The 20,713-nt window shown below is 57.5% G+C and overlaps 1 protein-coding gene and 1 non-coding gene across 11 annotated transcripts in view; both read right to left on the bottom strand.

The window, feature by feature from the left end:
• The window catches only part of CACNA1C (calcium voltage-gated channel subunit alpha1 C), a 485,400-nt gene that overhangs the window by 70,096 nt on the left and 394,591 nt on the right, over window positions 1-20,713 (bottom strand). For all 10 annotated transcript variants that reach the window (XM_073789178.1, XM_073789179.1, XM_073789180.1 and 7 more), the window contains exons 14-22: window positions 17,775-17,982; window positions 16,791-16,911; window positions 15,390-15,504; window positions 14,589-14,709; window positions 14,237-14,306; window positions 8,083-8,212; window positions 5,553-5,682; window positions 4,411-4,470; window positions 557-663 (exon numbers count right to left, since the gene is read on the bottom strand). In XM_073789178.1, the coding sequence (XP_073645279.1) occupies window positions 557-663; window positions 4,411-4,470; window positions 5,553-5,682; window positions 8,083-8,212; window positions 14,237-14,306; window positions 14,589-14,709; window positions 15,390-15,504; window positions 16,791-16,911; window positions 17,775-17,982 (1,062 nt within the window). The remainder of the gene's footprint in view (window positions 1-556; window positions 664-4,410; window positions 4,471-5,552; window positions 5,683-8,082; window positions 8,213-14,236; window positions 14,307-14,588; window positions 14,710-15,389; window positions 15,505-16,790; window positions 16,912-17,774; window positions 17,983-20,713) is intronic.
• LOC117314421 (U6 spliceosomal RNA) lies at window positions 9,825-9,932 on the bottom strand. Its single transcript, XR_004529166.1, has one exon. It is a non-coding gene; the product is annotated as a U6 spliceosomal RNA (small nuclear RNA).

Raw genomic sequence — 20,713 nt, 5'->3', positions numbered from 1 at the left:
AGGCCCTGGCTGTGGCCCAGACCAATTAAATCAAAGCTTGGGGGGTGGGAGGGGTCCAGGCAAAGGTCTTAAAGGTTTTAAAGTTGCTCCGGTGATTCCCCTGCACAGCCAGGCGTGAGGACCAGTCCCTCCTCCCTCTCCCTCCCTCCCTCATCAGGGGCTCTGACTGGAGACCCGAGAGGAAGGGGCGGGGGGAGTCAGGGCTGGCCGTGGCCACCGCAGGCCTGGGCTGAGGGTGCCCGCGGAGCCAGTGGGAGGGCCCTGGAGACCTTCCTCTCTCGTAACTGGGCCGGGCCCACCTGCTGGGTGAGATCCAGACATGGAAACAGATCCTCGCTTGGGTCAATGTACCCCAAGGGTCCCACCACTGAGGACCCAGACACCAGAGCCACGGCCGCCAGCGAGGGCCTGTCCCGCTCCCAGCCTAGTTCCGCGTGGCCACAGGCAGGCCTCCCCGCCACCAGCTGTCGTCTCCCCCCACCCCTGGCTCCCGGCTGTCCTCTCCGACACTGTCCCCCATCCACGCCTCCCTCGGGGGCCAGGGGGCCCCACTCACTGGATGCCGAAGGAGATGAGGGACACGCTGACCACCAGTAGGTCCAGGATGTTGAAGTAGTTCCGGCAGAAGGAGCCCTTGTGCAGGAAGGCCCCGTAGGCGGTCATCTGGGGGGACACGGGGAGGCGCGGCATGAGCAGCCCCCGGGCTCCAGAGACCCTCACTCCACCCCTCCCCACACGGCACCTCCGGCCAGGCCCAGGTGAGGAGCCCAGGAGTGACGGGGGCTGGGGGGCCAGGACAGGAGACATGGTGCCGCGAGCTTCTGCTGCTGCCGCTGCTGCAGCCCCTGAAGGCTCCCTCGCGCCCCCGTACGCTCAGGTCCCCCACAGCCCCCGCCACAAGCTCGCTCCACCGCAGGGCCCGCCTAGGACACGGTCCTCTGGGGGGACCCCCGGTGGGGACCAGCCACCCTGGCTTCCCAGGACTTTCCTGGCTTAGTCCCAGGCAATCCCTCAGTCTCGGGCAGACCCTAACGCCCGAAGTTCTACCAAGGACGCTGGCAACCCGCATCTGTCCACTTCCCAGCCCCAGGCAGTGCTGATGACCCAGGCCTAGTACTCTGAGCTCCATTCTACTGTCTGGTTCTGGAGCCGTGTGTTCAGAGGGGCCGTGGGCACCACAGTAAGAGCACGGCTCTGGAGCCAGGCCACCCTCTGCACTTTGAGTGCCCGGGGCAAGTTACTCGACTTCTCTGAGTCTCATCTGAGAAATGGGGCAACGAAATCCTCTACGCTGGAGGGTGGTAAGCGCCCTCGGGAATTACACGCAAAGCCCTTAGGTCACTGTCCTGCAGACGGCAAGCTGCATGCCAGGCGAGCTTCTCTACAGAGAACTGGACTCGGCCGGGGAGCTAGGACTTGGACTCTGGGTCCCTCCTGTGATGGGGAGGATGTTCAGTGCCCCCTCTGTAAAGTGGCATCCCCTTCCCTGCCGTTGTGAGGCGCCTGCTGGAGAACCACGTGAAAGCCCCCTGGAGACTAAGAAGGGACCACCTCAGGGGTGATGACTGTCTCGGGTTTGCTGTCACCACCCCCCTCGGAGCTCAGCCTAGAGCCGCTGTTGAGGCCCCACAGACACCTGTCCGATTTCCTTGACGTGAGCTAAGGGCCAGTGGATTTCCAGGTGAAGGGCTGAAGGGTCACAGCCGTGAAGTGACAGCCAAAGGGGGAAATTTGGAGCTGACGGCTTAGAGCTTGGAAGCAGCTCCCTGGTCACCTGGGGCCAATCTATCTCTTTGGAAACAGAGCGTGCGCAAGGCAGCCCGTCCGCGGAGCGATTCAAAAGCAAACACAGGGGAAATTGGCAAAAATAGCTCTTGGAACCTAATTCTTCCCACTTATCTCCTGCAGGAGGGGGTCACAGGGGACTCAGGCACCTGTGTCCTGCAGGAGCTTCCAGAAGTGGGTGGCTTATGTGCAGGGCTGCGGGGGACACAGCTGGGGATCTGTCCCGAAGGCCTGCCAGGAGCTTCCAGAAGTAGGTGGCTTATGTGCAGGGCTGGGGGGAACACAGCTGGAGATCTGTCCCAAAGGGCCGCGGGGAACACAGCTGGGGATCTGTCCTAAAGGCCTGCCAGGAGCTTCCAGAAGTGGGTGGCTTATGTGAAGGGCCGCGGGGACACAGCTGGGGATCTGTCCCGAAGGCCTGCCAGGAGCTTCCAGAAGTGGGTGGCTTATTGCAGGGCCACGGGGACACAGCTGGGGATCTGTCCCGAAGGCCTGCAGCTGGAGGGGCCGCTTGCTGTCCTGTCTCTCAGTGGAGGTCTGGGCCCCCGAGTGCGGGCCCGGGTGCTTCCATGGTTTGTGTTATCTGAGAGGCCCTGAGCCCCGAAGGCTGGCGAGTGTGTGTGTGTGTGTGTGTGTGTGTGTCTGTGTGTCTGTGTGTGTGCAGGCTGTCAGCCCAGGCAGGGCCAGAGGAAGGGTGGCCATAGGAGAAAGGGCAGGTGGACGCTGGGAAAACGGGGCATTTATTTGAAAGCTCCCTGTGAGATCCAGGGAGTCAGGTACCCAGTGCAGGACCCCCCTTTTACCCTGTCTACTGACTGCCACCTATCCTACTTCTGCTCCTAAAGTCCTAACCTTTGCCCAGGAAGAGCCTCGCTGGGGAGAGGAAAGGGTTGAACGCTGGGCTGGGAGGGCAGGACGCCCCTCCGTCCAGCCAGCTCCGCTCCGGGCAGCAATGCTGCTCATTGAACGCATCTTACCTTCTGCAATCTCTACTCGTGGGTTCTGGTCCCACCTCCCTCCTCCTCTAGGTGACAGCCCTTGGCATCATTCAGGCCAACTGTCCTGGTCCCACAAGGCTAAACGTGCCCAGGCCTTCCAACTGTCCCTGACACTGGACACCCCTCCTGCACGATGGCCACCTCCGCCGGGCAGGATGCCGGGCCCAAGGGCGGGGCAGAGGGACCCGGGGGACCGGGTGCAGGCAGTGTCCTGGGGCCGGGCTCCACCTACAGGCACAGTCAGGCAGCGTAGAAGCGGGAAGCAGAGGGAGAGGGTGGGCGGGAGAGAGGATCTCGCCAGCACCGTGCTTGTAAGGAGACGGCAGCCTTGGAGGAAAAGGAGCGCCGCTGAGGCCCACCCGGGAGCTGGGGGAGGGTCTGAGACCAGGAAAGAGTGTGGCGTTTGTGTGCCTCCCCGAGTCTGGAGTCCAGGGAAGGGCATCCACGCAGTCAGGCGGCCCCGGTTCCCTCTCCCCACCCCCGGGGTCAGAGAGGAAACCCGAGGAACACTCCTGGTTTCCTCTTGGTTAACGTCTGGTTAGCTGGAACCAGGAGGTCTGGACAAAAAAAAAGAAGGCTTGCGAAAGTGACCACTCAGGTTGTATGTGGATGTGACAGGCCGTCCTCGCCTGAAGGAGGCCAGGAGGGAGGGTCTGGGGCTGCCACAGGCACCGAGCGGGGCGGCCCTGCCGACCGTGGTGAGGGTGACCCCAGGCTCTGGGAGAGAACGGGAGTCACACACACTCCCTCGACTCGGAACTCACCCCCGAAGCTCGGGTGGCCTGGGAAACTTGAAAACCCTAACAGAGTAGATGTAAGTAATATATTAATTGTATATTAATAGAAATAACGAAATAAAGCTTAGGGCAAACGCCTGTCACCCGAAGCTGCTCAGACATGGGCTCTACTGTGCTGGGGTCGCTGGGCTGGAGCGGGTCCAGCCCCTCAGCCCTGGGCTCTGGGTTCCACACTGAGCCCTGGAGGACATGCTCCCTCCTCCAGGCCCGGGGCAAGGGGTGAGGCAGCAGAGCCTCGGGGGTAACCCAGGGCTCAGAGGTGTCTGCAGGGTCTGTCCCAAGCCCTCGGTTGGGACACTGGCCTTGGCCCCGTGATTACCCCCACACAGGCCTGTGCTGACAACAGGCCTCCGACGGGCACAGGCAGGGTGGCTCCCGGAGGCCCCTGAGCTTTCCCACTTGTGTTGTTTGTGTGGCATCTCCTCTGGGCAGGAGGAGGAAAGGACGGTTCCAGCCCGGGGCAGGCGTGGCTTCCAGAGGCGGTGGGGGGTGGGCGGTGCCCGGCCAGCATCAGTCCGACACTGCGCACAGGGCACAGAGTGAGGGGCACAAATTCCTCCAGTTTCAGACTTGAGAGTAAAAACGAGTGAAAGAAACAAGAGGAAAGGGGCAGAGCACAGAGAGAGGAGGCTTTGCTGCGTGCGTTACCTTGAGGATAATTTCTAACGTAAAGATACTAGTGAAGACATAGTCTGCGTTGCCTAGGATCTGAAAGATAAGCACAACCAGATTAGTGGCTCTGAGTGGCCGGACAACAGAGCGTGTGTTAGGAGCAGAGCAGCGACAGCCGGACAGGACAGGACAGGGCAGGAGCGGGGGGCATGCATTACCTTCAGAGCAATTTCAATGGTGAAAATGGTAGTGAAAACAATGTCAAAATAAAACAGAATCTGTAAAACAAAGAGACACAGGGTGGGGATGGGGCAGGGATGGGAGAAGCAGGACGGGAGGAGGGGTCACCAGCAGGAAGTCACCCAAAGCGGGGAGCCTTTCCGTGGGGAGACAGTGGAACGGGTTAGGGGACCAGAGGCACTGGCACAGCACTGGGTCCTGGCGTCCCCAGATCTGTGAGGGGAGCTTCCAGGGCCGACTCAGCTGGCCCTGGGTCTGGCTGGGTGCTTTTCTCATGAATTCAGTTTACTTACGAACCCAAATCAGGCCGCTGGGACGCTTGTCAAAAGGACAGCGTGGGGTTTGCTTTTCACTGCATGAAATTGCAAAATGCTTACTTCGCATTGGCATGACGAGCTAGTCTGTCATGTTCGTGGGACCCTACGCCGCTGCTGTGCCCTTCAGGGTGCGGAAGGGTGCACCCCAGGCCAGGGGCAGGCTCCGGGGTTCATGCTTTACTACGTCTCAGGTGATGGATCAGAGCGAGGGCCAGCGCCTTTCCCAGTAAGAAAGCTCTGGACCACGCAGGTGGCAGGACCACCGGCCGGCTTGGCAGGTGGTGGACTCCTCCCTTCGTGCCCACCTGGTTGGGATTTGATAAAGTTTCGAGGCTTCGAGATATGGCAGGTCTTACTCTGGCCTATGATGTAGGTCACCGGAGCCTGGGGTGGTCTCCACATTTAGTTTAGACTTTGCAGAGGGTCACTGAGGCCCTCCTATGCGAGGGAGGCCTCATCAGAGCACCCATCTGCCACTGCCCCCAGGCGGCCAGGACGGGCCAGTGTACCTTGGGGCAAGGTATAGACCGCTCAGTTCCAGGGAGGGGGACCCCCGGGGAACACCCGCGGGCCGCGGAGTCTGCTGTGGCCCGTCAGGCTGGCCTGAGGCGCTGGGTCCGTGGTCTCCTCCGGCTAACGGTCCTAAGATGGGTTTCCACCCAGCTCTCGTCTCTTAAGGAAATGTCTGCTGTGCCTCTGACCCTGAGATGCGGGCTGGGCTCTGGACTGAACGATGGGGTCGGGCAGCCACAGAAGCTGGGGGCCACGTGGCGGGGGCAGGGTGCAGGGGACGAGGTACCTACGTGGTTCCTGAAGGAGGTGTGCTGGACGGGGTCCTCGGCAGCCAGGGAGATGCTGCTGAGCAAGATGAAGAAGAGGATCAGGTTGGTGAAGATGGAGTCGTTGACGATGCGGTGGCACTGGAGGCGGAACCTGCAGGGGAGTGGGAGGGGCCGTCACGCAGGGCCAGGGCCTCCGCCCCTTCAGCCCCGCGACGTCCCGCCGCGGCGGAACGATAGTGCTACCGCCCGCCACGCCGTGTGCCCACCCACAGGGCCTCGGGCTTGCGCCTGAGACCTTTGGGAACCCCTACATTTTACATACTGCTGTGACATCACCCACCGGCTTTCGTTTGGGGACGTCTCTCCCATCATTAAAAATAACGGCTTTGTGAGATCTGCTTCATGTGTTTATGTACAGGGAGCAACAGGGCCACCCAGAAGCGTGGGCGCCCAGACCCCGAGGGGACGTGCTTCCGTGGCAGTAAGTCAATCCCGCACCTCGGCACAATGACAAAGAACGACACATCTGACCCCCGAGCGCTCACGGTAGGTCCTCGGACGCTGGGGGTGTCATTTATACTGTCTCACCTTGACAGTAGGAGGGGAGGAGGGTGTGATTAGCATCTTCATTTTATAGATAAAAACCACTGACACCAGGAAGGACAGGCTTGCCCAGACACAGTGTGTGTGTGTGTGTGTGTGTGTGTGTGTGTGTGTGTGTGTGTGTGTGTGTGTGTGTGTGTGTGTGTGTGTGTCGCCAGGACTTGAACCTGGCCGTCAGGCTTCTGCTCCTGGCGTGTGGTTGACTAAACGCTCTGAGAGACCTTACTGATGCAGGAGCACCAAATTCTGGAAAGGACAAGTTTTTTGAGACAATTCTGGTTTCACGAGAGTTAGGAAGGGTCTGCAGCGATCCTCCCCAAACAAACAAGCCAATGCACTGAGCTGGGGTCTGTGTGACATGCAGCCGGGACGGGCAGAGGCGCCTGACGAGGCCGGTAGCAGCACAGCTGTCAGGAAGCTTCGAGCCAGTCGGAGGTGGGGCAGAGGGGCCCGGGACCCCTAGGCAGAGCCAATGCCCTCAAGGAGCATCTGGAAGAAAGCTTCCAAGTCCTAATTTAGGTCCATGGGAATCTTGCTGATTAAGACGAAGTATTGGGGTCACAATCAAAGATCATTAAACACTCAGGAACATAAGCCACTGAGATGGGAATCGAAGAAACTACAAATAATTGACTTACACGGCCCCTCCCCAAAGACTGTGTATGTTGGAAACATCAGATCCACATTCTAGAACAGCTATATTTGAAACGTTTCATGGAATAAAGGACTTGACCACAAAGATGATGAATCAACAAGACACTCAGACATAGACAGATGGAGCTGGAAAACCAAGCAAGACCTGGAACTGTCTGAAGTGAAAAGATATAAGCTGATGTGAAAACTGGTTTACACAGTAACATAGAGATGAAGAGAGAATCGAGAAATTGGAAGATATGTCTGAAGAAATGAGCCAGAATTCCAACCGAGAGACTAGGAGATGAATGATATGAAGATGTGAATGTGTGAGCTGGGAAGGACAGAATGGGAAGGTATAACTTGCGTCTACTTGGAGCAGCTGGAGAGAAGGAAGATGAGGCAGTGTGTGGAGAGACTACGCTTCAACTTTCCAAGAAGTAGCTATTCTTCTCCTAATCTTTAATGTCGTTCAAGAACTGACAAGAATATAAATCCATAGACTTAGAAACAGAACATATTCCAAGCAGGATAAATGGAAAGAAATCCATGGTGGTAAAAGTGCGCAACCCCAGAGACAGCAGATGACGTTAAAAGCCGCTGGAGACAAGGGGCAGATTCTGACTAAGGAGCAATCGTAGGCATTCCGACTTCGCAGGGGAATAACACATCCAACACGCTGAAGCTAAAACCCGTCAACCTGAAAGTGTGTACACAGACAAACTACCTTTCAAGAACAAGAAATGCGAAGGATGACAGACAAACAGAGGCCAGGCGAATTTTCCATAAAAGACCTCCTGAGGAATGTACTTTAAGGAGGAAAGAAAATGATTGTCGAGGGATGGACTGAGATGCATAAAAAATGGGGAACAGATAAAAAAATAGTAAGCGGTACGTAAATCCAAACACACACTGTCTCCACAGGCACTCACGCCTGACTTGTCGCGTGGGAAATAAAGGTCGGGCCCAAAATACTCACCAGCCATAGCACGTAAGGTAGGAGGTCTGGGAGGAGCTCGAGCGGTCTAACTACTTTACCTCTACTTTGCAGGAGAAGGTTTAGGATCTTGTGCAACTTTAGGCCTTGTTAAGTTAAATGTAATCACCAACAGAACAGAAACAGAGTTTACCCATGTCACAAAACGGAGAGAAAAGCAAACCCAGGTCTTCTGATTCAGAATCCAGGACTCTCTTCCCTAAATCCGTGCCTGTTTACACAAGCTGCGGGGAGCTGGGAGAGTCCCAGCCCCACCCAGAGGCTGGAGGGCGCCTGCCGGGCTTGTGTCACAGAGAGAGCGAAGCCCCGTGCACACACCTGTTGCTCGGGCTGAAGATGAAGAAGGCGCTGGCTTCTGGCATGGGCACCGCCTTCTCCTTCAGGTGCAGCTCAGAGAGGGGGCGGGGACGGGGCCCCACGGGCATCTCAGGCTCCTCCTCCTCGTCTCCTGCAAGAAAACAGCACCGCTCTAAACAGCTCCATGGCTCCCGCTTATTTTTTTATTTTATTTTATTTTATTTTGCGGTACGCGGGCCTCTCACTGCTGTGGCCTCTCCCATTTCGGAGCACAGGCTCCGGACGCGCAGGCTCAGCGGCCATGGCTCACGGGACCGGCCCCTCCGCGGCATGTGGGATCTTCCCGGACCGGGGCACGAACCCACGTCCCCTGCATGGGCAGGCGGACTGACTCTCAGTCACTGCGCCACCAGGGAAGCCCTCCAGCTTATTTTTACCACCGTGCGGCTTCCTTCCAGATGCCCTCCTACGGACAGGAATCAGACATCATCCACATCTCTGGACCAGCCAAGACACCCAGCTCTCTCCCCGTGGGCATGGCTGGAGCTCATCTCTGCTCCAGGAAGACTCCCCGGCAGCACACGAGAGGGGGCTGAGAGTAGGGTGACCAACTCAAAACCTGTCCTTGTTTTTATTTTTTTTATTTTAAAAATTTATTTATTTATTTATTTTTGGCTGTGCTGGGTCTTCGTTGCTGCGCGCGGGCTTTCTCTAGTTGCGGCGAGTTGGGGCCACTCTTCATCGCGGTGTGCGGGCCTCTCACTGTCGCGGCCTCTCTTGTTGCGGAGCACAGGCTCCAGACACGCAGGCTAAGTAGTTGTGGCTCACGGGCCCAGTTGCTCTGCGGCATGTGGGATCTTCCCAGAGCAGGGCTCGAACCCGTGTCCCCTGCACTGGCAGGCAGATTCTCAACCACTGCGCCACCAGGGAAGCCCCCCGTCCTTGTTTTTAAATGGAAGTTCTCACATCCCAGGAAACCCTCAGTCCCCTGCAAATCGGGGTGGCTGGTCATCCTAGTTGTCAGGCACTAGCGACAGGTGACCAGGTGAGACTGGGGCACTGCCAAGCGTCCTCACCCTTCTGGACTGCAGGCAGGGGAAAGGGCGTGGCTCAGTTGACCTGACACCCCGGCAAACAACCCCATCCTTGAATGTTCCAGGAGCTTAAAGTCAACATTCTCCCTATTCCTGAAAATACAAGAAAACACTGTGCTGTAGGGGCAGTCAGGCCGTAATCCTGCCGTAACAGGCCCTCCGTCCAAAGGTCCAGACGCTGACACCAGTTACAGAAGCACTTTGTTCTCCAGGCCAGCAGCCACACTGAATGTGGACCACAGGCACACAAGCTCACTGGCCATGGAAGGAAACTGCATACCCTGTTCTTGTCCAAGGTACTTAACAATGTTTAGAAGGGAATGGAAGTTAGGAGCATGCCCTGATCCAAATCTTGGCTCTGTTTCTTTCTGGCTGTTTAAGTTAGTGTCTCTGTGCCTCAGTTTCCCCATCTGTGAGCTGGGGTAATAGCACGTATGTACCGCAGAGTGGTGCTATTACAATCTCCACCCACGGTAGACACTCCAAGACCGTAAATTAGTGTCTAGCATCTTCCTCGGTCTGTCTGCTCTTTGCCTGTTATTTCCCGACAGACTTTCCACTCACATCAAACTATTCTCTGAACACTCACTGTAGTGGGTTGAATCGCATCCCCCCAAATCCATGCCCACCCGGAGCCATGGGATGTGACCTTTTTATTTTATTTTCTTTTTTAAATATGGACACTTCACGAATTTGCGTGTCATCCTTGCGCAGGGGCCATACTAATCTTCTCTGTATCGTTCCAATTTTTAGTATTTGTGCTGCTGAAGTGAGCACGTGACCTTATTTTGGAAAATGCACCTTTGCAGATGTCATTAGCTATGATGCTGTCACAGTGGACGAGGGTGGGCCCTCGTTCTGGGGACTGCTATCCTTGTAAGGAGACACAGGGAAGGAGGACGGAGGCAGAGATGGGGCTGAGGCTGCAACGGCTGAGGAGCTCGAAGGGACTGCATTGGCCGGCAGAGTGGGGACTCTCCCCAGAGCCGCTGGAGGGAGCTCGGCCCTGCTGGCATCTCGCTGTCTGGCTTCCAGGCTCCAGAACCGTGAGAGGATGAAGTTCTGTTGTTGAAGCCTGTGTCCGGGGGCTCCATGAAGGTGGCTCAGCTCTCTCCCTGCATGACCTGCCCGTCAGCCCCTCCGCAGAGCTGTGGGCACCCCCGGCTCAGACAGCACCTTCACCTGGCCTTCCTGAGTCCCTGCGCCCAGGAAGGACCTTCCTGTGAATCCCAGCAGCACCTCCGGCCTCCCACACCCACCTGGCACTTGGGACAAAAACGCCTCGGGTGCGTGACTTTAAATGTACCTGGTTCCGTCTCCTCATGTGCTGAAAGCCCTGCAGAGAGAAACCCCCTGGCACGGGAAGCCTCATTTCTTGGGGATGATTTAACAACACTGGCTTTATGAGGAAGGTCCGGGGAAGAGATGGCTCTGGGCGGTGGACCTCGTGGACCAGCCACAGGTCTGTGCTCCCTCCCGGTTACCACGAAGCCAGGTGGGGCGGAGCAAAAGAGCCTGGCACAGACAGCGGTTCTTTATCAAGCGGGAGACAACCAAGGACCCAAGGCCTCTCTGGAGGACCAGCAGGTCACAGGCACAGATCAGATGCCCTCCCGCAAGTAATCAGAGCTGACCGGCAGGCAATGGATACTTTCAGCAGAAGAGTGGCACACAGTGGAAGATGGTGTCCAGGAGGGGCTTGAAGCTTCCTAACTAACCTTGGCAAGGTCTCCTATGAAAGCAAAATCAGCGAAGCCAGAGTGGGCTTACACCACGGCATCTGTACGTGGGATTTACCGGGAGGATCTCAGGTCCCGCCTGGCTCTGCCCTCTTTCCAGTGTTGCTCTAAATGACCCAACACTTTCTTATTCAGGAATATCTGAGAACAGGTAATTGAGCACTTATTTAATCATCTGTGTTTATAGAAAAACACGTTCGCCAGGTTTGTGTGCCTCTAAGGTCCTCGGGGAGAATCGTGTGTACTCTTTCGTCCTGCGAGCAACGTTTAAGAGGAAACTACTGCGGGAGGACAAACCAAACTTGTAAAGGGGCAGAAGGTTGCCAGCACGTGATGCTTTGCACGTACGACGCATGAGGAGAGAGGTGACGGATTAGGGGAAGTCAGGTAGAGCTCCTTCTGTGGTGGGCAGCCAACCGCCCAGACGCCCGATGCCCGTGGAACGCCTTGGTGCTGTTTTCTCATCGCAGCTCTCACAGCGCCCACAGAAGCGGGGACAGCGAGGCCCGGCCACTTCTCAGACGGCGCTTCCAGAACTCAGCAGGAGAAACGCGGCAGGCAGAGCTAATGCCCACCCTCGGGCCCGGCCGCCCGGGGCCCCACGCTCACCGCTGTGATTCTGCTCATGGCCGGTTCAAGTCAAAATACTGTTTCTGACACCTCGGGCCCACAGCGCACTGGACGCAAAGCCATGGCTTTGCCGTCAAGGAGCATCCAGGCCTCCATGTAGCCCCAGAGTCCGGCCGCCCTAAAAGGCCAACCTGCAGAGCAAGGCTGGGACGCACTCCCCGTGCCGTTACCTTCTCTTAACTGGCTCAGCTCGGCCCTCAGAGCCACCCTTCGCCCTCCCGCCTCTCCAGCTTCTCTGTCCAGCCGGCCCTGCCTCCAAACACCCCCAAGGGCCGCACCCTCTACGAGTCCAGCTGGTCCCCTGCCCTGCTGCCATCGTCCTGCCTGGACTGCTGCATGAGTATCCCCACTGCCCCGTCCCACTGCTTTTACACCACAGCCAGAGCAAGTCTTCTGCAAGGTAAGGCAGACGTGGGCTGAGAACCTCCTGTGCTCCCCCCGCATCAGCTGGGACCCATCCCTCTGCGCGGCCTTGGGGGCCGTCCCACCTGCTGCTGCCCCGCCCCCGGCCCTCTGCCTGCTGGGGCCCCACTGCACACAGGTGCGACTGCGCTTGCCGGTCCCTCCACCTAGAAAGCTCTTCCCTCAGTCATCTCCACACACCTGGTTCCTCTGACCCAGGGTTCAGCCCAGAGGTCAATTCTCAAAGGGGCCCTAGTGACCACGCAGCCAGGGCAGCCCCGCCCACCTGGTACCTCTAATAGGGCCCTTGGTTTTATGATCTTCCTGATGTTTCCTTTCTGGTTGGTTTGCTTTCTTGCTCCTTGTCTGCCTCCCACTACAATGGGGGCCCCCGAGAGCAGTGGCCTTCTCTGTCCCCCATGGTCCAGGGCCCGGCACACAGTAGGTGCTTTATAAGCAGCTATTAAATCAATGCATGGACGTCCCCCTGGTTTTGGCCAGCTCTGTGGCCATGAAAACAGGATGTTCCCGAAGTAACTTCTTTCCTCTCCAACTCCCCGACTGCAGACCCAGTGGGGACCACCTGCTCCGCGACCCCCCGCCACCCCAACTCCCCGCACTGCAGACTCAGTGGGGACCACCTGCTCCACGACCGCCCCCCGCCGCCCCAACTCCCCGACTGCAGACCCAGTGGGGACCACCTGCTCCGCGACCCCCCGCCGCCCCACCTCCCCGACTGCAGACCCAGTGGGGACCACCTGCTCCGCGACCCCCCGCCGCCCCACCTCCCCGACTGCAGACCCAGTGGGGACCACCTGCTCCGCGACCCCCCCCCCGCCGCCTCAACTCCCCGACTGCAGACCCAGTGGGGACCACCTGCTCTGCGACCCCCCCGCCGCCCCACCTCCCCGCACTGCTCTCTCCTGGAGCCCCTGCAGGGCCCAGGCCTCTCCCACAGCGTCTGGACTGAGCCGCACATTCCCTGGTGTCATCACATTTCCTTTTCGTGTGTACTTATTAATTTTCAGCCCTTAGTGACTCTCAAGCACATCTGTATGTTCACTCAAGTAAATGAATCAGTTAGATAAAGGCACCGTCTTGGCACAAGCTTTCCTTCCTGGGTGAGGCGATGTTTCTACAATGTACTGTGTACGAAGCTGGGAGGCTCCAACCCACCGGCGAGCTTTGGGGATTGAACCAGGAGGGGAGGCCTGACAGGCCACCGCTGGGCAGCGGGGCTGCTTTGCGGGGACTAGAAACAGGCGCCTCCCACAGGGGGTCCCGCGATTAACAAAACCTACCCCAAATCAGTTGGCTCCCCGTCTGTATTCAATTTCCCCCCATTGCCTCAAAAATGTCGTCGAAAAGTTTATTTGCTCCTTTAGGATCAAGGCAAGACCCGCCCGCTGCATTCGCTGGATATTTCTGGTCTGTCTTTGAAATTCTATAATAGTTTCCACCCAGAAGGGCTTGAAGGCTTCAAAAGGTTTGGTGCCCGGCGCACACGGACACCCTTCTGCCCTCCTTTCTGTCCGAGCCCCAGGAAGCCAAATCCTCCTTCCCAGCAGACAGACTGTGGAGGGAAAGGGAAAAGGAGGCTGGACGCGGTCGCGAACGCAGAAGGTTTTCAGGCTCCCAACAGGGCTGTGACCCGACACAGCCCAACCTGTGCGGGGAGGGGTGTCAGCGAGACCCACGGTGCCTTGACAGTGTGTCGTGACTTTGAGCTTGAAGCTCGTGATAACATCTGCAATTCTCTGTAGAAGGAGGGCAGGTCAGGGCTCACACAGGGTGTGGTTTCCTGACGCAGGGAAGTGGCTCCTGAGGGGGGCTGATGGGCTCCTGTCCTGAAACCCTCTCCAGGGGGCCTGCTGCCAGTTTACGGACCAGACGGCGGAGCTCTGAACACGTCCTGCAGAGCAGCGAGCGGCGGTGGCCACGCTGTGCTCAGCACCGCCTTCCGGGTGAGGACAGGACAGATTTGGGGTTTATTATTAAGGGAGCAAGATGCCGTGACATATGTTATCCTAATAAGTTATGTAACTTAATAATGATTTTACAACATAGGCTATAATAAACCTTAAATGTATACGCAATCCAGCTTCCAAAAGGCCCAAAGGCATCGCTCCCACACGATGCACCCAGTCTTCTGTTGTCATTACGAGGAAACAAGGAGCGAAGCACCCCGACCTGCAGAGGGTAATCGGCAGCGCTGCAGCCGCGCCGGGGGAGCTGGGGCCAGCACGTGGCTTTACAGTTGGGTGTCCACCCCAGATCCCCCCGCCCCCAGGCCAGGCTGTGGGCTGGTACCTGTGGTTTCCAGGTTGGGGTAGGAACTCTTGTCCTCATTCTCGTTGGGCTGGAGGTCGTCCATGTTGATCTAGGCATCCAAGGAGAGAAGGAGGGTCCAGTGAGACAAGGTCCACGGCTTTCGAGGCTTCGGGTAGCCCTGAAATCGCCCCCTAGTCTAGGCTGAGCCGTCGACTCAGAAACACATCCTTTTTCCTTTGCACACATCCCTCAGGACACCAGCAGAAGGCTGGCCTGCCTTCTCTCTGCGCCCAGCTCTGCTGTCCACCCTCCCCAGCCCCTTCTTCCCCCGCTTCCCCTGGTGTCTGGCCCAGGAGGACCGTGTCCTCCTCCCCGGGCCTCAGACCCTCACCTTGGTGGCAGGGGGGGACTCTCCATCCGCAGTGATGGATTTCAGCTCGATTTTCTCCTCCTTGGTCTCCTCCACGGCCGGCTTCTCCACCACCTCTTGTCTCTTCTCTGGGCTGGCAGTCCTGGCCGGTCAGCAGGAGGGCAAAGAAAGGGATGTGACCAGACTGATAGGGAGCTGCCCTGTGGTCTGTTGGGGCCCATGCCATGCGGCTCAATCACAGGGGCGCTGGGCCTTGCCCAACTCTGTCCCCGCCCAGCTCTGTCCCATCCTGGCTCTGTCCCATCCCAGCTCTGTCCCTGCCCAGCTCTGTCCCATCCCGACTCTGTCCCCACCTGGCTCTGTCTAGCATTCAGTTGAAGAGTCCAGCTTCTCAGAGGCTCAGTCCCTGTCTAACCCAGAGGAAGGTTCCTGGAGAACCCTGCTCAGTACTCAGCAGAGGTGTGGCCCGTGACAGTCCACGTAGACAAGGACGAAGACAGAGTGGGGCCCTGGCTTGTCTTCTCATGGCTCTTCAGCCGGAGCTGGACCTCTCCCATGAGCGGCTGCCGCCCCCCGCCCTCCCCTCTACTCCTACCACCTCTCATGACCTCCCTTCTCAATAGAGAACCCGCCACCTTCCTGGACGGGTGGGGCAACACCTTCCCAGAGATGTAATTCACGGTGGTCCCCGCTTAGAGCAATGCCCAGGAATTAGGGGAGAGCTCAACGCACACAGAGAGCCCCAACCAGCCCCCTTCCAGGAGGGACGGCCAGGCAGGGGGGAGCGGCACCCCAGGCTGGGCCGCGGAAGCTGGCGGTTACCTGGCCAGCTTCTTCCTCTCCTTCTCTTCTTCCTCCTCCTTCTGGGCAGAGGTGAGGCTCTCGGCGTCAGCCAGGTTGTCCACGGCAATGGCCAAGAACACATTCAGTAGGATATCTGTTTGTGCCCATTCTTAAAGAAAATGACCCTTGGACTTGGGGTTGTGGATGGGCAGGGGGGCGGGAGGGGGCAGGACACGCGGGGGCAGAGCTCCATTCGGGGAGGGGCTCTGAGCCCCATCACCCCATTAGCTTCCTGGGGTTTTCTGAGGGGTCGAGAGCAGGCCCGCTGGCAGGCTGGGGCCGGGGGCGGGGTGGCCGGCAGCCGGGCCTCGCTCTTTAACTGCCGGTTTCGAGATGACCACCCGTGACTGACACCGTAAGCAGCGCTGCAGCGGGACAGGGTGCAGAGTGGCCATTACCGCTGCCAGGAGGTGCCCGCTCGCCCTGCCCCTCCCGCTGTGACCCTGTTCAGACAGAGGCCCTGGGAGGGTCCACCGAGCTCCTAACTGGAGCGGAGTTTGCCCTTTCTTCTCCCCCAACCCCAGACTCGGACGCAGGCACTGTGGGTCAGAGAACCGGATCAGAGCCCGTCCAGACGAGAGGTTAACGCTGCTCAGGTCCACCTTCCACCCCAGGCCCCAGGAGGCTCCGGCTCACACGGGGAGCGAGGGCTGCGGCCCCGCAAGGACAGGGGCTGGGCGTGCACCGTCCTGTTCAGCCTCACCCGGCCCGTTGGGTCGGAGGCACTGCTATTTCCACCCCGTTCCCAGGACTCTAGGTGCAGCCCTGGGTGTGCCCGAGGCCGCCCGCTGGCCTGTGTGTCCAGATCTTCTGTGATTTACTTTCCGAGCCCCTGTGCACACACCCGCAGGGACAGGACGGGAAGGGGGTGCCGGCAGCCTGGGACCCGGGATCCTGCCCGTGGCCCGTCCACTCTGCCTGCGGCTAACATCCCGCAGAGTGGCTTCAGCGCGAGGGACCCTGGCCCGAGAGCAGGGCGACAGGTGAACGTCACTTCCGGGGCGAAGACTCTGTCCTCCCCGGGCAGGGGGCCTGGGCTGGGCAGCCAGCGCACACATCGGGTGAGTGGTTGCAAGCACAACGCCGGGCGGGGGGCTGCTCGCCTGGACCGCGGCGAGGGTGCGCTCCTGGAATTGGAGGCTGGGGGACGACTCGCGTCCCCCCCGGCCCCAGGCTCCGGGCTCCCACCCAGACACCTACACCGCTGAGGTGGTCTGGGCTGGACATATTCTCCCAAGCCTGCCCTTCCCTGCTTCCCCTGGGGGAGGGCCCTGGCTTCCCCCAAAGTTAGGACCTGCGGGGCACACCTATTGGCATCGAGCTGTAGACTGAGAGCTGGGGCAGCGGGGGCGGGGTGGGGGAGGCAGGAGCAAAGGATACAATTTCCACAGATGAAGAGGATGATGAAGTAAATACAGACTAACATCCCTGGAAAAGAGGGGCCGCCATAAGCCATGATCCCATCATACATCACCGAATTCCAGTCCTCCCCGGTCAGGATCTGAATGACACAGTCCCACCAATAAGGGACACAGCGTTAGACCAGCAGCAAACCCGAAACTCCCCTGCCCAGCCCCCTGCGAGACACAAACGTCTCACATCTGTCTCTTCCTCCCCCGCCTCCTGCCCCCCGTTCTCCTCCCAGGGCTCTGAACTGTGACCCCCGCAAGTCCAGTCCTCTCCTTAGACGGAGTGCGTGGCCACCGGCACACATCATCTGACTGACTAAGAGAGCTTCCTTGGCAGAACACCTCCTACCCCAGGGACAGTGCTCGGTGGCTGACTCTCGGGTTAGGTCGTCAAGGGGAGCGTTCACTAAGGGGCCACAGTCCCCCGCTTCTCTCCAAATGTGAGGACGCTGGGTACCATCCTTAAGATTCCGGCAACATCCACATATTCCCCAGTTTAATCTGTAAATCGATCTGCTTTTAAACTTAAGTGCTACTTTAGCTTGGCCCTAAGCCCACGTATCCGTGAAGTCTCAAATTCGATGGTAGTCGTATCTTCCTGGGGGCAAGCGTGAAGGGTAGGAGAGAGTCCTGTCCCCCTCCCCTCCCCAGCAAGGGCCGTCCACTTTCCTTTGTTGATATTTTGGGCTTCCATGTAGAATGTATTTGCATAAAGGTTTCCACGGCTAAGAAACAGTTTTTAAGCCGCTTAATTGGATCTTTTTTTCCCCCCAGTGGTCCATCCAACAGAGCAGTTTCCTGGGGGTCGGGGTAGGAGAGCTACAGACTGTCCTGGGCTCCTGTGGCCGACCTACTCTGGCTGCCCCGTGGGAGTGGGCGGGAAGCTCCTTCCTCCCCCGCCCCGGGCCCCTGGCCCTCCCCCCAGAGCACAGTTCCGGCAGAGAGGAGTCCATACCTGAAACACGGTGAGGAGGGACTGGGGGAAGTTATCGAACGTGCTCCTCCGGGTCTGCATCTCATCAAAGTTGAACTTCCCCCCGAAGAGCTGCATGCCCAGGAGGGAGAAGATGATGATGAAAAGAAACAGCAGCAGAAGCAGGGAGGCGATGGAGCGCACAGAGTTCAGCAGGGACGCCACCAGGTTGCTCAGGGAGTTCCAGTACCTGGGGACGGGGGGCGGGGTGAGGCTCCATCACCCCTTGCCCCCCTGCCCCCCCCACCAGGGGCTCTGGGACCGGCTGCAACGCCCTCCTCCTGGCCCTGTCCTTGGGGCAGCGTGGTGGTGGGACCTGGCTGGCCAGCTCACAGTTAGAGCGTGAGTGAGTTAATTCAGGGGCCCCGGGTCGGGAGTCTGGTTCCGACCGAGCTCTGCACGTGTCTTTGGGCGAGTTGCTTAACCTCCCTTCTTTCTGCGCCCCACAGTCTGAAAAAATAGGGCCAGCGGTAGCACACGCTTCATTATGTTATTGGGAGGATTACATGCGATAACAGTTTTTAAAAAGCCACTCCCCCCAACGGCAACCAAATAAAAAATAAACAAGTGGGACTCCATCAAGCTAAAAAGCTTCTGCACAGCAAAGGAAACCATCAACAAAGTGAAAAGATGACCTAAAAAATGGGAAGAAAACACTTGCAAACCATATATCTGATAAGAGATTAAAATCCAAAATATATAACTAATTCATGCAACTCAACAGCGAAACAAACAAACAAACAAACAACACCCCAAATAATCCTATTAAAAAAACAGACAGGGACTTCTCTGCTGGTGCGGTGGTTAAGACTCCACGTTCCCAATGCAGGGGGCCCGGGTTCGAGCCCTGGTCAGGGAACTAGGTCCCACATGGATGCCACAACTCAGAGTTCGCATGCCGTATCTAAGACCCAGCGCAACCAAATAAAAATAAATACTTAAAAAAACCACACCCGAGTAGACATTTCTCCAAAGAAGACATACAAATGGCCAACAGACACATGAAAAGATGCTCAACATCGTGAATCATTAGGGAAATGCTAATCAAAACCAAGAGATATCACCTCACACCTGTTAGAATGCCCATCATCAGAAAGACAAGAGATAACAAGTGTTGGTGAGAATGTGGAGAAAAGGGAACCCTTGTGCGTTGCTGGTGGGAATGTAAGTTGGTGCAGCCGCTGTGGAAAACGGAATGAAGTTTCCTCAAGATAATTAAAATAGAGCTACCATACCCTCCAGCAATTCCACTTCTGGGAACATATCCAAAGGATACGTTCACTATAGCATTATTCATAATGACCAAGACACGGAGACAACCTAAGTGTCCATGGACGGAGAAACGGAGAAAGAAAAATGTGGTGTGCGCTATCTGCAATGGGATATCATCCAGCCATAAAGAAGCAGCAAATCCCGCCATTTGCAACAGCATGGAAGGACTTGGAGGGCATTAGGCTTAGTGAAATAAGTCAGACAGAGAAAGACACACACCACGTGACCTCCCTGATATGTGGAATCTAAAAAAGTCCAAAAACAGACACAAACAAACAAAACCCCCCACCAAACTCACAGAAAAGGAGATCAGATCTGTGGTTACTAGAGGCGGGGGATGGTGGGGGGAACAGAAGGGAGGGCGTCAAAGGTACAAACTTCCAGTTATAGATAAATACGGGGAAGGTAGCGCACAGCACGACTGCAGTCACCACTGCCGTGTGCTGTGTGACAGTTGTTAGGACAGTAAACGCGAAGCGTTGTCATCACGAGGAGAATGTTTTTCTTTTTTCACACTGTCTCTACGAGATGACACATGTTAACTGAATCTACTGTCACCATCGTTCCACAACGTATAGAAGACACACCATCATGCTGTACACCTGAAATGCAGACACTGATGTACGTCAATTATTTCTCAGTAAAACTAGAAAAAATATAATTCCAGCTCTTCATTTAAAAGAAAGACCCCAGTATTGTGCCCGGCACACAGGTGATAAAGGTTAGTAATTATTGTTATCACTACTGATCTTTAGACAAAAAAACACATAACAAAATTTTTTTTTCCAGAATGCGGGCCTCAGCCCAGCCATGAATGGGGTCACCCACGGGTGAGGGTGGCCTGGGTCACCCGTGGGTAAGAGGGGGTGTGTGGTTTACTGAGGCTTCCCAAATTCACCCAGTCCAAAGAGTTGGTTTGTTTCAAAAGTCTGTCTTCTGGAGATCCTGATTCAATAGCTGTCGTTTGGGGCCCAGAAATCTGCTTTGAACAAGGGTCGCAGAGGATTCCAATACGCAGGCCAGCTTGGGAGATCCTGGATTGCAGCAAACACACCCAGTCCACAGCGACAGCCTGCGGCTGGAGGGGCCCTGCCTCTCTCCGCTGTGAGCGCGGACGCCCTTCACTGTGGGGACGGGTGGGGAAAAGCCCTCTCTTGGGGAAGTGGGGGGACACGAATGGCCCTGGAAGGGGCTTGGGTACCCGGGACAGGGTCTGTTCAGGGTGAGGAACGCACTGCAGCAAAAGGGACACGCGCCCAGCTGGCCAAGTGCGTCTCACTTCCCTGCAGCGCTAACCGACCCAGCTGCCTTCCAGGTCACGACCTTGATCTCCTCCACTTAGATGTTCCCGGCTTTTCACCAAGGCAGACAGGGAATCGTTTCTGCTGCTCGAGACAATGCCTTGCAAACCACGCCCCGCTGCAGCTTGGCACTGCACCCCAACCCGGGCACCTCTCTCCGGGGAACGGCTCCATAAGTGACAGAAGCAGATGGGCCAACAGTTTGGGTGTAAACATGAGCGTCTCCCCAACCTGGAGTCTCTCGTGCTCCAGACTCAGCCCTGCTCCGCCTCTACCCTGCCTGCCAGCCACACGCCCTCTGTTCGCGGAATGTTAATATACATCGATTTGTATCTGCTCTAGAAAGGC

Source organism: Tursiops truncatus, chromosome 11 (genome assembly GCF_011762595.2).
Source record: "Tursiops truncatus isolate mTurTru1 chromosome 11, mTurTru1.mat.Y, whole genome shotgun sequence".
Classification (NCBI taxonomy): Eukaryota; Metazoa; Chordata; class Mammalia; order Artiodactyla; family Delphinidae; genus Tursiops; species Tursiops truncatus.
Note: the sequence above shows the minus strand (reverse complement) of the source record. Positions and strands in the feature narration are given on the sequence as shown.